Source organism: Haliaeetus albicilla, chromosome 11, assembly GCF_947461875.1.
Source record: "Haliaeetus albicilla chromosome 11, bHalAlb1.1, whole genome shotgun sequence".
NCBI lineage: Eukaryota > Metazoa > Chordata > Aves > Accipitriformes > Accipitridae > Haliaeetus > Haliaeetus albicilla.
In genome coordinates, this window is record NC_091493.1 from 8,101,832 (window position 1) to 8,119,757 (window position 17,926).

At 44.2% G+C, this 17,926-nt stretch overlaps 1 protein-coding gene across 2 annotated transcripts in view; it reads left to right on the top strand.

The window, feature by feature from the left end:
- Nucleotides 1-5,145: 5,145 nt before the first annotated feature.
- CCDC6 (coiled-coil domain containing 6) overlaps nt 5,146-17,926 on the top strand; it is a 54,827-nt gene continuing 42,046 nt past the window's right edge. The window contains exon 1 of one of the 2 annotated variants that reach the window (XM_069796030.1): nt 5,146-5,467. In XM_069796030.1, coding sequence (XP_069652131.1) covers nt 5,165-5,467 — 303 coding nt within the window. In that variant the 5' untranslated portion in view covers nt 5,146-5,164. The remainder of the gene's footprint in view (nt 5,468-17,926) is intronic. The other variant, XM_069796029.1, reaches the window with a different exon arrangement.

The following is a 17,926-nucleotide window of genomic DNA, read 5'->3' on the forward strand; positions in this document are numbered from 1 at the left end:
CTGCCCCTGCCAGCCCTCTCCCCGGGAAGGGGGTGAAGGCTGGAAGACTGGGGGTTGCCTGGCTGAGGCCGGTGCAGGGATGCTGGGCAGGGTATCAGTAAAGGGCTGGGGTTTTTTTGTCCTAGCTACATGCCTGATGTATGAAAAGGCTACCGCCGACCCATTACATCCTTGGCCCTGGGGTTGCGGGCTGGGATTGCCAAGGGGTGGCAGGAGGGGGTGGATGCAAACAGGACTTCTGTTTTCAGGGTAGATCCCACCAAACCGGGGCTGGAGGAGGAAGAGCTCCTGGCTCAGTTCCCCTCTAACCCCGGAGTGAGGGAGGGAAGGAGGGAAAACATGGTGATAGTGAGGAAGAAAATATTCTTGCTTCGTTGAAAGCACAGCGGTTTTCCAATAGAGAGACAGATCCTATGGTAGCAAGAGGGAAGAAGGGAAAGTTAGACCCAGACTGCTACAAAGTGCTTGACATAAAAAATAGTCCATTACTTGGGAGAGAAAAAGGTTAGTGAAGGACAGAAAAATGAGCTGCTCAAGAAAAATTATGTACGTGCCACAGTTTTCATAACTGCTGATGCTAAAAACAGTATGCTAATTGTGCATGGTTTTATTTACTTGACCCTAAGTCCTGAAGGAAGGCGAAGATTTATAATAAAAGTTTTATTGGTACTTTTCCCATCACGCTAATGTTCAATTATTGAGAGCCATTTGGGCTATAAAACAGCAACGCACAGCGATCCCCTGTTCACCAACTTCCTTGGAAGGCTTCCAGAGGCTGGATATCGTTACGGCATGGCCAGACCAACAGAACCAGCCTAGTACAAACTCTGAAAAAAATTCCCTGGGAGAACAAGGGTTGAAAAGCAAAGCCCCAGAGCTGAAGACGTGTTAGCTACTGGGTGGCTACCGCACGGCACGTTTTCATAGTCAGATACACTATCCTGCACAGAGACTTCTTTTCTAATACAGGTCTCTGATTAAATGGTCAGAAAAGCAAAGCAGCATGGCATTATTTTTGTCTGAATTGCTTGTTAGAAAACATGTTTTATCCTGCACCAATAGACACCTTAATCCACAGTATTAGCAAATTGGTGTTTTTCCTGCTCATGCAAATATCTTTCAAATCAAGGTTTCTCCCATTTAACAACCCTCCACAATGGTAAGATCTCCACATATGCACTCCATTTTTCCCTTTGAATATTTCCTTGTATACAGGTCACTTTTTTTTTTAATGCTGTTTCTGTTTATTTTCCTAGAAATATTTTCCATTAATTGCATTTTAATGCAACTTTATCTTTCCTTTACCCCCCCCCCCCCCTTTCAGTCAGGTACTCTGAGTACAGTACAGAATTTTTCCTGAAGTTAATTAGCTTCAGTTGGTCTTTTCCTCTTCAGTCTATAACTACTGAATATTTTAATAAAATTGTATTGTTACAGAAGGTCTTCCAGCTGATTAATGGACCTCTGGAATCATATTAAGGATTACATTAAATCTCTGAACATACTTCTTCTAACCCCTCATGCCTAGCAATGTATTCTATACAAATATTTCTACTGATGTGAGTTTATGAAACACTGTTTCTAATTGCCCATTACTTCCTGTAATGACAGTTTCTGTGAATAAATCCCTGCCTTTTTATTGCTTCTTCTTGATGTGAGTATCTGCTCTGCTACTGTTACGGTGCCAGTGACATTTGGAGGTTCTTTGTTTGGACCGATACCTCCCCTTGTCGCCTTATAGTTTTGCTTTTTTTTTTAATACGATAAAACAATAGGGGAGCAAGGAGGATGGAGACTTCATCTTGCAGGCGCTGCAGTGGTGACAGGCTGGTTGTGGTGGCTTTTACTGCTGCCTCAAGCCCCTCGCAGCCTGCAGTGGGGCACAGGGTCCCGGCAGCGGTGCCCCAAGCAGCCTTGCTGCCAGGCGAAGCCACGGTGCGAGGCAGCCTCTGCTGTGTGCCCTAAGCCTTTAGAAAGGGGTTTTGCTAATTGTGCTTATACCACGCAGTTATGTTTTTTAATTGGTTTGGTTAACATCTTACAGATGTGCAAAGCATTTGATTTTTTTGGGGGGTGCTAATTAGGATAAAATTTTCTCTCCCAGTTTAATCTATTAATTTGGAGTAGTTGGCTGTAATTGTAATTAAATGTACGGGCGCTATTTTTTAAATGACTGAAATGCTGTTATGACAAGGATGCCATCGTCAGATCTAAACATCAAGGGCCCTTGTGTTTTCCTCCCACTCCCCCACTGACTCAGTGTTTGTCATTGGGCAAGTACCTCATCTCGCTACCTCCCTTTCTTGCCTTCCAGGGCTATTGTGCGAATTAATTAGATAATGTTTCAGCACGGCTTTGAACTGGAGAGTGCTACAGAAGTGCCAAGTTATAATTTATTGTTATGAAAGCTGGTGTGCTGGCTGGGAGCGAGACCTCTGATGCAACCCCAGCAGAGAGGGACGGCAGGGAGGCCAAGAGAGAGCTCCCCTCTCTCCTCAAGATCCCTCCTCTCCATACCTGCCGTCTGCAGCACCTTCAGCCTGCTCTGGAAATGTTCTGCTGAGGGCAGCACCAGCAGCTGTGTGCTGTGATCCTGGGGATGCAGCCCCTGGCTCAGCCGGCCCGTCCTGGTTGCTGGATTGAGGATGTCACTGCACCTCCCAGTCCATTTTCAGGCTAGTTTTGGTCAGAAGGAGCAGCGGCTGCGTCTTCTGGAAAATTATAGTGCTCCAAATCAGCAAAGCACTTAAGATTAGCATTGATAGGTCTGATGAGTGGCTTAAGGTTAAGCACGCCGTGGGGCTTGCTGGGTGAGATTAGCCCAGAGCAGATGCGTATTTTGCTGATGCAGGTTTTCAAAATATTTAGGCCTTGGTTCAACAAGACACTCAAACGTGAGCAGTCCCACTGAAGGCAATGGAAATAACTAGCTGATCAAAGCCGGGCAGCTGGATGAAGAAAGAACATTAAGTTACGAACCTGTTTTTTTAGAAATGACTTTGCTTTGAGGAGCACGTATGTGTGCGGCCAGAGGTGACAGGGCAAACTGGCTTGCCTGCCGTTGCCAGCGCTGCAGAGTGTGTACATGAAATAATGCTTCCTCACGACCCAGCTGTGTTCGGTCAGCTTCCCGAATACCAGCAGACCTATTTCAAAGCAATTCTATTGCATTGCAATGACCTGTCCAAAACAGTGCTCATTGTTTGTCAAATCCTATTTTAATCCCTCGGGCTTTTTATCCCAAAGCCCGCGCTGGTGGAGTGGCTCAGCCTGGGCGCTGCTGTGGGGCAGAGGAGCCGGCGGCTGCCCCAGGCGATGGGGCTTGTCCGCCCCTGCAGACCCAGGGGTCCCCCGGGGTTGCTGCAGGGGCATTTTAGGGCAGCACCAAAAAGCTCTCACAAGACCTCATGGACATCATCTAGCTGGTCTGTGGAGACCTGTGCACCTATAGCAGCATCTCTTGATGCTGATGCTCTTACGTTTTGGGAGGAATTCCCGCCCCGATGAAGCCCAGAGATGGGAAATCCAGCTGGGGGGGCCGTAGCTGCCTGGGGTGGTGCCAAGGGTCGCTGGTGCTGATGGCCTTGCTACATTTTAATGGCATCACCAGGCTCAGTACAGAGGTAAGGGGATGCAGGAGTACGGCTCAGTTTCTGCAGGGCCGGCTGGGTGGTGCAGGACCTTTTCCAGCCTTAAAAGCCCTGAGCTGATGCACCTGACGGGGCCGAGGCAGAGCTGCAGGGCTGTGCCAGCACTGGATGGGGACCCCCATTCCCCCCCCCCATTTTGAGCTCTGTTTGCATGGCAGCGTAACGTGCCGGGGTCAGACACATGGACAGGCATAGCAGAAAATAGTACCCATGTCTGAAAACTAGGAATGGCCCTTTACTGCTTTTCTTGTGATCAAGAGACCAAAACTAAAATGACCTGCACTTATACTCATAGGCAGGCAAAAAGAATAATTACTCTACAGAGATGGAATTCCTTCATATATTATAGTCATTAAAAAGAGTAAAATTTGAAATTTACTGTGGCACAGGAAAAAAAAAGGTAGTGCAGTTAGAGATAATGAAATCCTTACTTGCCATTAACAGAAAAATTGCTGTTGTTAAAAGACCCCTTCATAAATAATTGAGAAACCAATTATACAGTCTTAGTGACTAATTTATCCAGGAGCAATACGGACCACATTAGGCCATATCATGAATGGCACGTACGCTCCGTAATATCTCACTATAACTCGTGCCTTTATTCAGCTGCTCCACAAAGAAATAGTAAAAAAACCCACCTAATGCACATACTAATCAGGAAATAATCTGGAATGAGAGATGGGCCTTAATACATCTTAACTTAAAGCAGCTTTACAGAGGTATGGAGGCCTGGGGTAACACGCCATTTTGTCTCTGCGCCGTGAAGGGGCGTGGGGCCGGGGGGTCAGGGGCTGCCGCCGTGCTCACCCTGCCTTGGCGGGGTGGGTGACCCAAGCCCCATCTGCCCCAGGGCCCCAAAGCGGGGGGGGTTTGAGCTGCTCCGCAAGCGAGGGGGCCTCTGGAGCCGGGAGGTTCAGCGCCAGGCCTGGGGCAGCCCTGCGGCCTCTCCCGCCCCGCGCCCTCCTGGCGCTCACCGGGCAGCGCTGCCTGCGTCTGCATGTTATTTTAATAGATATATGCTTTAAAAAAAAAAAAAGGAGGTTTTCGGTTGTTTGACTTGTGTGTAAATGAACCCCGGTGGGTCCAGCAGAGCGCTGCTGGGTGAGCCCAGGGCTTCCCCACGCGGGTCACAGGTCTGAGCGACGAGCGGGTTTTCTGAAATACTGAGGTAAAAAATCCAGGGTTGGCGCGCAAGCTGTCTGCCGTGGATAATTTAATACTTAAACAAAGCCTTCCCCGCAGAAGGCGTGCCGTCGGGGGCGCCTGAACCGGCGCTACAGCAGAAAAAAGTGGTTTGGGTTTTTTTTTTTTGACGCCGCCGACGGGAACCCCGGCGCGCTGCAGGGCCGGCGGCGGTGCCGGCGCGGGCCGGCAGGGGGCGCTATGGGCGGGCGGCCTGGGCGGGCGTCCCCTCTTGGCGCGCGGGGAGGCCGCGGCGCCGGCGCGCGGCGGGCGCCGCCCCCTGCTCGCCTGGCGGCGGCGGCGGCGGGAGGGAGCGAGCGGCGGCGGCGGCGATGGCGGACAGCGCCAGCGAGAGCGACACGGACGGCGCCGGCGGCAGCGGCGGCGGCCCGGCGGGGCCGCTGACGGCGGGCGGCCCGGCAGCGGGGCCCGGCTCGGGGGTGGCGGGCGGCGGCTCGGGGGGCAAGGCGGGCGGGATCGTGATCTCGCCGTTCCGGCTGGAAGAGCTGACGAACCGCCTGGCCTCGCTGCAGCAGGAGAACAAGGTGCTGAAGATCGAGCTGGAGACCTACAAGCTCAAGTGCAAGGCGCTGCAGGAGGAGAACCGCGACCTGCGCAAGGCCAGCGTCACCATCGTGAGTGCGGGCGGCGCCGCGCCGGGCCCGGCGGCGGGCGGGCGGGCGGGCGGTGTGCGCGCGCGCGCGTGTGTGCGCGTGTGCGTGTGCGCGCGGGGGGGGGGGTGCCCCGCCGCGGGGGTGTCCGCGCAGGGCGGGCCCGGCCGCCGCCGCCCTCCCCTCAGCCCGGCCGCGGCCTTCCCGCCCCGCCGCCCGCCCCCCCCCCCCAGGTCCCCCCCCGGGGGCGGCGGTTGAGGCGAGTTTTACCTCAGGCGGGCCCGGCTGTCACCGCGGCCCGTCCGGGGGGGGGGGGGTGGTGGTGTCACCCCGCGCCCTTCGCGCCGTCCCCGGGCCCTCAGCGGGGACCAGGGTCCTTGCGGGAGCGGGAGGGAAAGCGGCGAGGAACCCAGGTGGCTCCCCCGCCGCCCCAGACCGGCGTGGCCGGCCCGGGTCTCCGCGGGGAGGCGGCCCCGCCGCCCCTGCCCTTGGTGCCCGGCTGTCCGAGCGGCGAGGGCTCGGGAAGGGGCGGCTCGGCGGGGTTCTGAGGTACGGAGCAGTACGGGCCGTGCGGAGGAAGGGCGATGCTGGGTGTTCCCTGAAGTTTCTCAAAGTAGAGATTTTCTGCGAGTATAAGTAATCTGCGGAGATTACGGATTATCTCTTCAGCCGCCACCTCTTCAGCCACTGTGCAGAAACAGCGAGTTGCAGGGTAGCGGCTTGGTCATGAAGGAGCGTCTGATTTATTTGTACTGTTTTGTTAGCTGTGGTATTTCAAGGGGTTATTTAAAATACCCCCCTTTAAAACAGTGCGAGTAACACACCCCACTCTGTCCCGGGAAGAGCTCAGCTACTGGTTTACGAGCACTGCGAGCACAACTTGGAATTTAACATCATTTTATGTGGTGCCGTTGAGCATCAATTCTCAGTAAAGTACATATGAAAATACAATGAATATGACATTGTTTTCTTCTCTATGAGTTGGGAGTTTAGGAGTTTAGATTGGGGGGGCGTTGCTAATTCGGTCGTTAGAATGATCGTTTAGATGTTGTAATGATCACGGCCTGCATACAAACAAAGTAGGTAACGTGTTAAAGACCGATGAAGGGTAACCCTGATACTTGTACAGGCTGCCCTGTGCATCCTCGCCAGGGCAGACAGAGATGCCTTGAGAAAGATCGATCCCTCCCACCTGCATGTGCTCATTCTCTGATCATCTGATTTTTCACAGGGTGTTACTTTATTACAAGCATAATGGCTATTTTATTGATAATCAGGTCTTTCATTGTCAATATATCTAGTAAAGAAATGGAGCTTGTCTAGGCAAACCTCTCATCTGTTCCCAGTAGTAAGCATTCAGTGTCTAGCAGGATGTGGGCCGGAAAAGTGCATGAAATACAATACAGAAGTAATTTATTCAAGGATGACAAATATAGTGCTAGTTGGGGAAACGAGTGCTTTGTTAATACTTTACGAGAAGAGAATGTGTCTTAATGAGGTAGCAGCGGAGTGCCTTCTAATGTTGAAAGGGGCTAAGACATCTTGTCAGTCAGACATCTTCTCTTCGCCTGTTAGAAAGGCACAGCATCTTTCTGAACCCCTGGTAGGTGTTATTGTTTGTAAACAACTTGAAAAATTGTTGTGTGTGCGTTAAAGTTCTTCAGGCGCTGTCTCTAGGGACTGATTATCTTATATTTTCATCAGATTTTAATTTACAAAAGGGAAGTATTTTTCTTAAATCTAAAAAATCTCAGTCTATGTTTTTGACATCTTGAATAAAGAGAGAAGAGGTGTGTTAGACTTTTGTAGCAACCTGTAGGCTGTCTGCAAAACCAGCGTCTTCAGGAGACATTCTGTCTTTGGTGTGCTAAACTGTGTGCACAACTGAGTAAACCACTTCTAATTCAGCAAGTGGTGAAATAATGAATGCAAAACATAACTTTTTTTTCAGGCCACTGAGACTTTGTGCTGTGGTTTACATAGTCCATAATGTAAACACATTTGCAGTCAAAATACTTTGTTGTGTGCTGTAGTTTACAAGTGACTGGAGATGAACTTTATTGGAACGTTGAAATGTGTGCCATTTGCATGTAAATGTAATTAAATAGAAAGTTTTCTGATTTTCTCTATTGTGATTCTAAACCTTTGTCAATTTACTCCACCACCAGCCAGCTCAAGCTCCTCGCCCTGTTGTTGTGCTGGCAGGCAGGCGCTGCATACCAGTTTCCTGTTGTAGATACTGTAATATAACAAATCAGCTTTGATTTTTATCAAGTGTCGAGGATGAGCTGTGAAGCGCAAATGAAACTGACAGGTAGCCAAAATAGCAGGTGAAATGACTAAACCTGTGTGCTGTAGGTGAAGGTGACTCCTCGAACCACGTGGCTCTTCATCTGCGAGCCTTTCGCTGTCCCGTTGTTGTGCCACAGAGACTTCACTTTCTCTAGCTCCCACCATTGTCTTTAATGGTTTTGAATATTTTCCCTTTGAGGTTTACTAGGCAGAAAGTGGTCATCTTCCTCCTTCCTCTTGCTTCCATGCTCACGTAAGTGTTAATATGATGTTGACTTCTTTGTTTCTGTGTCTGTGCGTGGCGTTATTGGTGTCAGCGTGGATGTGTACAGTTTGGGAATTATTTAAATAGCTTGCTGCATAGGATCCTATTAGTTCTATTTTGTAGTTAACCCTTCTGTCGTAGGGTTGAAAATAAGCGTTAATTGAGCGTAGGAGACCTATGTTAAGTAGTTGCACTTGGAAAACTGACTGAGAAAAGGTGTTGACTTGACAGGCTCGTGTGCTTGCTAACTTCATATGAACTCTCATCTGAAACATGTACAAACAGGTGCTGCTTTCATACTGAAATTGGTAAAACTAGCCTGGACTAAGTGTACGTCCAAAAAGATGTGTGAACTCTACTTCTTCAGATCTGTGAACTCTACTCCTTCCAGTAGCCTGAGACGCAAATGAAATCATGCTGTTGCTTGTGTGCAAGACTCTGAAATTAAGTAAATACATGTGATAACTTTATCTCACCTGCTATTAATGGTAACAAACTGTGAGGGAGGGAGCAAAGTGAGAAAGCTAGGTAAATTTGGAGTGTTATCTAGCAGTGCAAGAGCATTACATTACAAGATGCAAAGTTTGAGATTAATTAAAGAAATAACTAAGATCACTTGACCCATTTGCAGAGAATTAATTTATATGTATTTAGCAATCTTTAGTTGTATGATCTCATGGTATGTTTCTGCAAGGTCTTTTTTAGGAGATGGAATGGATTTCCCCTGGCTTGGGAAAAATCACACTCCTGAGGATCTGAGGTGCTATGTATTTGAGATGTGAAGTAGTGAGTTTTGGTTATAGTACTGCATTACCAGAACTGGATTTCCTCAGTGAACTTCCTTAATTTTTTGGTGAAAAAGGTCTACCAAGGAGATGTCATATTTAATGGACTCAGTCTGGGACAGCACGACTTCTTTAGTTAAATGAGAGTACCTTCAAAACTGGGTGGTGGTGGTGGGGTGGCTGCTTTTCAAAAGATTGAATTGTTGCGTGTGACAAAAGCTGAAATACTACAGCTGGGTGTAGGTATGTCTTGGTCAGGAAGTTTCTTTTGAAGCCAGCAGAACTTGGATTTCTAACTTTTTTCTACTTTTCAGTGTTTGATGTAACAAAGTCATCCTATTTCAGTGAAGGCCATGTAACCTTTAACTGATACTGAAGCATTTTGGTTTTCTTTGTTACTGTTTTGAACAGACAGGCCTCACACAAACAGAGTGCATTTAATAAGGATGAGAGTTTTAGTCCCTGATTGCTACAGGTACATACATGCTTACTCTGGGATGTTAGATTCAGTAATTTAACTCATGTAGATTGGCCTACTATAGTCAGGTATCTTCTGCAGTGTAAGAAAATTAAAGTATAATAAGCCTTATTCTGTTACACTACCTTCATCTCAGTTAAAACAGTGAGTATTTGAGGAGCCTTGATTTAAAAATGTTCCTGCTCCAGAATGCTTGATGTAGCAGTTCTAATGCTTTGTGAGATAGATTTTACAAGAACAGCTTCTCAGTTTTTTTCCCCTGCAGTTTGCTTTGTAGGGAAGGGATTTATCCTAGAAATCCCGATTTGTGGTGCTGTGTGGATCCCCAAAGGGATCATCAGTTCAGTTGAGACAGTCTGATCCAAAACGCTAATGGCATAAGTAACACTTGGATGCTGGTTTTTGTGGGCTTGCCGTGAGTTACCCCCGTCCAGTAGTGACTGCTGCAGTGCTTGCGGGCAAGGGCCGTTGGGACGTGGGACTGGTGTACACTGCTGTGGGTTGCAAGTGGCAGCGTTTTACTGCGAGACCTCTGCTACCCTTGTCTCTGTAGCTAAACCTGCACCTCTGCACCTTGGCTTTCGGCTTGGCTTTTTTTATTCCCTGAGCGCTAGCAGAGGGCAGTTGCATCTCCTGGCTTCTCAGTCTCCTCTGCATTTCTGCAGAGTGAAGTGAAGAGCCTCCCACCAGTTGGGAGACACAATGGAAGAAAAGCTTTACTCGGCTCCTATTTCCTCACCCCTACTCACAAATCCTGAAGAAATTTGTTGCTTTTGATAACAGTCATCTCCTGAAAACAAACAGGCTTTCTGGGAGTTGCAGATCAGAAAAATTCTGTGTCGTATGTAGACTTGTTACAGTTTTCTCAATAAAAAACCAGATTTAGACGCTGGTAATAAATATGATTTTAGCATTTTGTTCTCAAGGAAGTGTGCAGTGGCTTTTGTGTATGTGTATACATGAGATCTGCTGTTGTGGGTCTTCATGGAAAATGTCAGCCTGGATAGATAGTTTGGGGAAGTGAATGGGTGTGCTATATTGTTGAAAATCCCCTGAAAAAATGCTTTTTAACAGCTTTTTTCTCTCCTGGAGTTTGCACCAGAATTTCAAAGCGGAACACTGGTTTCAGTACAGAATATGCCTATTAATAGTAGAAGAAAGGGCAGGATAGGCTAACTGAATTGAAATACAAACCTTTAAAAGGTACTCACTTAAGGGCACGGGGATGAATGAAGGAAATCAATTAGTAGCAGCTAGAGGTAAAAAGCAAACCAAGAAATCAAAGAGATTAGTATTTTAAAAGCGGTATCTGTAAGTCTGTTATTTACTGTTTCTTTTAAAGTAGGGCTTGCTTGTGTGAAAGAGGCTGACACTGTTTTGTGATGTCTTCTGTAGGTGTAAGAAACCTGCTTGGGGCTTTTGTATCCTGCTGGGTCATTTGTAAATCTAGTTTGTAGCTGGACTAAACTAAAAGTCTAACTCAAAAATAACTTACTTTAGAAATGCTTTGCTTACCTGCTTTCTAGAGTAAAGACAACATTGTTGCTAAGATTAGCAAATTCATGCACAATTAAACTCCATCCAAAAATTTTCAGGAAGAGCAGGCACATAGGAAATGAGTGTCTTGTATTTCAGTTTTACTTTTGCCTCAGATTCTCAAGAAGTTTCTATTGAGCTTCTACAAAAGGAAAAAGGAAGCTTAGTAATGCACTTTAGTGTTAACTGTTTTGGCCCGTAAGGTGGTAAAAGCAATGCTACTTGCTGGGCGGCTGATGACCTAATAGTAGAAAGGTTGTTATCATCTGCTTCATTTGGTAGTTATGCACAGCCACTAGCATATCAAGTTCCCACGCAAAAACATTGTCAGCGCAGTGGTAACAGCACGTTACCTTTTGTCTGTGTTGTAGGCCGCCTTCAATGCTGGTTACAAAACAAACAAAAACCACAGAGAAAGTGCTAATGTTTCTGAACTTGATTCAAATAGTTAATAAACAGGAATGCTTGTACTTTCAGGGAGTTTGAGGCTTCAGAGGGTTACTAAATCATCTGCCTTGATTTGTGTCACATCTTCATGTTTTTCTGAGTTGTTCCTGCATTGATCTCATAACTTACCTCGAAATGTATCCAGTTTTAATTTGAAGACTCATGGGGGTGAAGAACCATTGTGCTTGGAAAGGCTCTGGTGTCCTGCCTCTACTTCTTCCCATCAGCTTCGTCAAGGCTGAGCTGTTGGTTCCTGCTGTGCATTTTGGCTAGGTTAATGAGTCTTCTGGATCATCTGCTTTCTCCTTAGGAAGATACAGGCTGTAACAGGCATCTTCTAGTTTACTTTGATGAACTGAACTAAGCTCTCAGGCGCTGAGATGCTGAAAATCTAATGTGCTGAATCAAAGATGCTGCAGGTATATGATGCACCCTTTCCTGCTTCAGATTTGAACAAATGTTTGTGATAGATTAATCTGGAACTGACAGGCTTTATTTGTTTATTTTCATCCAGTATTGTCAGTTGTCTTCCATGAGCTTATTGTTATGTGCTCTGGCTTATTTGGTAGAAATGCAGTAGCATGCTTGTGCCTCTTCCAGGTCTGTTTTGTACTGCTGGGTTGTCCAGAAGCACTTGCTTTGGTGCTAATAATTGTGTAGCCGTAGTCTCAGGAAGGTTATTTTCCCTTTGAATTGGTGCTAATAATTGTGTAGCTGTAGTCTCAGGAAGGTTACTTTCCCTTTGAATTGGTGCTAATAATTGTGTAGCCGTAGTCTCAGGAAGGGTATTTTTCCTTTTCCTGGGATTTTTTGAGGCTCTGTTCTGTAACCCCCCTGTTTTTCTTTACAAAGAGGTATCAACCCCTTAAGTTTCTTTTCCCTGCCCTTATCTTTTTCACCATGCTAGGTACAGAAGTGAAGGTGAGCTGTCTCTATTTGACCTTGGGTAGCAGTCCGTGTTACGGCATCAGGCGTGAAGCTAATACAGAGGTGGTGGTTGTTCCTTCTCTCCATGTCCATTCTCTGAGAGAATCCCTTGGTTTGTGGGTTTGTCCTTTTTTTCAGAAGCACAGCTTTGGTAGAATGAATTTGTTTCAAATTAAACAAAACGTGAAGGTGTCTGTTCTCTTTTATTATTTTTTACAGTCTTGCTAATCTCAGTCTCCTAGAGTTTATCAGAAATTACTGAAGAATAACGTGCAGTGAATATTTTGAACAACATCATGCTTAGTACATGTTGGTGTGAAATTTCTAATAAAATTTCCCACTGACAAGTATTTTTGAGGTCAGCAAGCCACTTTGGAAATCCTGCTGTATACTCTGATTATTTTGTAACCATTTTAAAATAACGTATGGCATGTATTACTATATCAAAAAGTCATATGGGCGCCATATACACATCCTACACCTTTGCGGTTATCTTTATTACAATAGTCCTTGGCTGAAAGATGAATCTATGCCTATCTGCCACAACTTGTTCTCTATAAAACCATGCTGAATGACCCTTTTTATGTTTCTGTCCTTTATAAAGTAAAGTAATTTGTTTCCAGTATTGCTATTGGGTTGGTACCAAACTGTGATAACAATCTATTTCTTGCTTGCCTTTAAATATTACAAAACAGCTCTACTTCTTTTATCTGTTACTTTATTGATGTTCCCATGTTTAATAATGGTGGAATATCTTCAGTCAGTAGGAATACTGGTATGTTGCTCTGAATTACTTTGGGGATGGAAGTGAAATAAGAACTGAGATTTTTTAGTACATTTGGGAATTTTTAATAATGCAAAGTTATTGGTGTTTCTGTGGGCTTGCTATTCTGCATAGAAAGTAATTTTGCTTTTCTCGTAAGTGAACTTTATCACTGAGGTTGTATCTTGAATTGTATGTCAGAACTGGTTTGTAGTCAGCTTTTATTTTAAGAATACTGTTTAATGTCGGGTTTGAACATTTACTGAGACCAATGGCCATTCTTTCTTAGTGTATCTCCAGTGACTTAAAAATGTTTTGAAGGAGAGAGTTGTTTTATCTTTTTCTGCACTGTACACCTATCAACAGGTTTGCTTTCACTGAAGAAAAATATTAATGTATGCTAGTGCTGTATATTTGCTAGAAATTTTTTTTTTTCTTTTACATTAGTACAGTATGGGTCACTCACCCAAATGAGTATTCTCAATACTGAGAGTTTTGCATCGTTCACATCTACTGGTTTAGATGGTAGAGTAAAACGTTAGGTTTTTTAGAGGTTCTATTGCTGTTGCTAATACCAGTATTGGAAAGCTGGTATAGACAAGACTTTAGAATAATTTTCAAATACTGGAAGTTCTGTACTTTATTTTAGTTGTGGCTTTGACTGTAATGGAGTTTGAATTTTATTGCTGATTTCAAAGGATGAAGGAAAGTGATTTTATTTTCTAAATTTTTTTTTTTCCAGAATAGGTGCATGGTCTGTGGTTTTCTTGCACTTGTTAATTCTGTTTACTTGTCCTCATTGCTTGTTTCCTCCTACTGCTGATACGGACTTCAGTTAATAGTGAAGTTGTTTTCAAAGTCCTTAGTTTTAAGTGTTGGTATGCATGGGATGTATTTTCATCTATAGACTGTCAGTGCTAAAGCTCACTGTAGTAAATGAGGAAATAATGCTGGTGTGTGGCACACAGCTGTGGTGAGCAAGCTTACGCATCTGCTAGAGACTTCAACAAAAGGTTCTGTTTTCATGCTGCACCTCATAAGGTGTGCTTGGATGGGATTTCAGCTGGGGACTGGAAGAGCAGAAAGCGCTTGGAACGGTGACTCCATGGCAGCTGCAGACGAGGCTGGTCAGGCAGCTGGACTTACGGAGTGCTGCGGGAGGATGGAGTGCTGGCTTCTCACAAACAGATATTGAAATGTGACTGGAATGAAGAAACAAGGCAGTGCTCTCCTCCAAAGGAGTGAAAATTGTCAGCAGTAGACGTATGATGTATTTCAGCATAGCCTGGTAAAATCAGTGAGAGAAACAGTTGCTTTGCTGCTCTTTTTTGGGCTTGGGGGTAGGAGGAAGTTGCTGAATTTAGCAGCAGAGCAAGAGGTGAATCCTTTCTGTCTTTCTCTTTAAAGAAAAAACAAAACAAAACTGAAGGAGGAGAGTAATAAGGACAAAATGTACAAATTGAATTATGCACGGGATTTGGGATCTAAACAGAATGAATGGAAAAGAGACAAAGACATGCTCTAGAAGAGAGGCAAAAAATACATTATAAGGCAAGTTCCTATGGATCCATAAAAGAAAACATTCCTGTGATGTCTTGCTTCCAGCACAGCAGTCTGGGGATGTCCAGAAGGGAACATCTCAAGTTCCACTTCTTCAGCCAAGTCCTCCTTGTCTGACTGAAGAGGTATCTTAGTTTTAATTAGGCGGACTGTTATTATCCCATTTTAATGAATGAAGTAAAAATGAAGGCAAGATGTTTGAGGTGAACTATTCCACAGAAAAGATGCAAGTGTCTAAGTAGGAAACTGCAAGGTACAAATTGCAGATGTGCAGGTTTCACATCTTTCTCTGTGAGGTGCAAGGACTCTTTGATGAAAGCTAAAGCAAAGTATTTGCGGAAACATTGAAGCAATTTTTAATCCTGACACTTGAATTTGTAATTTTTTTCAACTTTTCAGTTAAAATACAGACATTGTAGGCTAATTGTTGCCTAGAGGGACAGTCCTTTTAGCTCCTGAGAGTCCTCTATCCCTTCATGCCTTCCATTGCAGCAGTTTTGCTCCTGGAAAAGAGGGTATTCTCTCCGCTCATCGGTTGATACTTTAATTGGTGGAGAAACTCTTAGGATAAGGCCTTTTCTTCTCCTCTCAGTTCTGAATTTGACTTTGTTTGATATTTCATATTCTGTGCATTAATATTACACGCAATCTGTTTTTCAGTTTGCAGTAGGCTTAGTGAGGTAGATAAGTGTCTCTTCAGCTTTGCTGTAGGTCAAAACAACCTAGCAGTGTTTCAGCTATCTGTAAAGTTTCCTCAGATGTTTTAGTTCTTTAAACTGCCTAAAAATGTGATGTTTCTGCTTATTACTGTAAAGCTAAGGTCTTTTTAGTTGCTTTGTTGTTGATGATGATAATCATATTTAAAACTCCTACCACATATATCAATAATTCCCACAATGATACACTTTGGTCCAGAATAGAAGTATAAATGTTTCTTAACAAGTCAGCGCGATAAAACCCAACAATGTTTAATGGGCTGTAGTATGAAGTATGCTTCTTTCTGTGCCTCACAGTTTAATTTCTACTTTCAACAGAGGATGTTGGAAGGTTTTGGGGGTTTTTTTTGGTAGTGATGGGATTTCTACGTTGTTTCCCTTTGCTTTCAAATAAACAGAAAAAGCAGTTACTATGAATTTTGTAAAATGTAGCGGTTTTTAATCATTGTTTTTCCAAGAGCTTTAAACACTATGTGTTTTTCACATCTGTTAAAAAGGAAGAGTAGAAATTTTGTCATGGCTAGTGTTGCCAGGAATTGATTCATTAGGCAAAAAGCTCTGTCCTCACAGACCCTGAAATCCTGGTTGGGTAAAGAGGAGGGACACCTCCAGAGTCCTTTTCCAAGAGTAAATTTAACCTGAGATGTAGATCTGCAAAAAACTCCCTTTTCTTTGAAACTGAGACATGTAACTGGAAGTTCTTGCTCTGTGGGTGGAAAAGTGGATAGGCATTTCCTAAACATTTTTCTGTTAGACCTATTTCTCCAGTTCTGTATGGAGTAAATAATCAAGGATGATTGTATGCCCCCCCCGCCGCATCCTGGAAACCTCTGTAGAGATCAGAGGCAGAGGGTACAGAGTTTTTTTCATATTCCTCATCATATTTTCATACACTAAATTGATAGACTTGTTTCTTATATTGAAAACCTGAAAAGAGATTGCTCTTCAGAATACTGTGGTATGTACTGCAAGATGTCCAAACTGTAGAGGAGGAAAAACCAAAATATTACTCTACTCACTGACTCCTAGGAGGTGTAAGTAGAAACATTTGTTTGCTGTGATGGAGTTAGAGCTAATGTGTCTTAGCAGTGGGATGGGCAGTGTGGTGTTTACTTAGTGAATGTGCTGGTTAGGAACAAGGTATGATTATAATCAATAAAAAGCTTTGTCTCCAGCACTTGTGGATCACTGAGAAAGTGTTTCTTTAGAAAGCCAATGTGTGCAAGAGGAAATTAGGGGATATTTTTTAAAAGGAGTCCTCTTAAGAGGTTAGTTACGTTGAGTGACTAGGGACACCTTGCTAGTGTGGGGAAAAACATTGCTATCCCTAGTGATTATCTAAGTTGTATTTAAACTATCATTTAAAACAAGCAAACACCCCCCCCCCCCCCAAAAGAAAAAAAAAGTTTTCGAGAAAGTGAATCAAGAAATTACATAGTGAGCATCTCATGCTATAGTTTGGAAACCCCGGAACTGGATTTTGATATCATAGTCTTCCTCCCTAGTTTTAATAAATTTAAAGGAAGGCAGGTTGATTGACGTAGATATACCACAGGTAATACACATCTGAAAGAAGGACTACAAGTGCTGAAAGTCATTTGGATCTAGAAGAGAAGGATGTTGAGTACACAGGCTGTTTGAGCTCAGGACCCAGTCTAGAAGTGAGTAGACTTGCGGTCTTCTGCCTGGGAACAGGGAGAGTTGCTGATACCTGTGGCACACCAGTGACAATGTGTGGGGGATGCCATGCAGCACTGGTCTGACACCTTCTGCCTGTAAAACCTGGGTATAACAGAATTATACTTTGACTCATTATATACTCTGATGAAGAAAAACAAGTGTTTCATATTTGCATACTTGCAATGATTTACCTAAGCTACATAAAGTGAAGTAGGATTTTCATGAAGATTATTTGGGGGGGGGTGACTATTAAATCTCTGCTCCCTGCTTTTGTTTGTGTTCTTTTGTCTTTGAATAGAGAAACAATTGTGGCAGCAAAGCTACTTTTGACAATAGTTTGCTGTGGTTGTGTTTTGAGCCGAAGTTTGTTATTTTAAAGCACAGCTCGGTGCCTGTTAGCACCAATATACATACCTCTGAACACAAGCTGTGTAGTAAATTAGTCACCCAGTAGTCTATTCTTCCACTGAATCTTTTGCTTTTCCTGCTCTGAAACTTTGGGAGTGTGCAATATTGAGTTTGCTTATTGGTCAGTCCAGCAAAGTGGACTCGTTAATGTGCGGGTACATCGAAGACAAATGGTGATTTATCAGTGGGTGGAAAACAGGGGGAAAAGTATCTAAAATATGTTAGCTTAAGAAGTGTTTATGCATTAGATGTCTGATATTACAGAATAATTTGGACTGATTTACTGCAGCACTATATTTTTTATAGGTTCTAGTACTGCTTGGTGGTGTTGCTGAGATTTAAACTGTTGTTGATTATTGGTTTTGAAGTAGCACAACACAACCAGATTATGTAAAATGTGAGTATTTTAGATGTAAGTCAAACCCACAACATTTTAAAAGGGTGGCAATTCCAATGATTGTGCAGAATATGGAAAATAAGTTTAAAAAACCAAACCCAACAAAATGGTATATACTACAGTAGTAACTATAAGCAGTTTGATCTCTTTTTTTTCTATCTTTCATGTCCAGAAACCTGCAAGTTCAAAAATTCAGGCAAACTAAACATAAAACTACAAATCTAGTGAT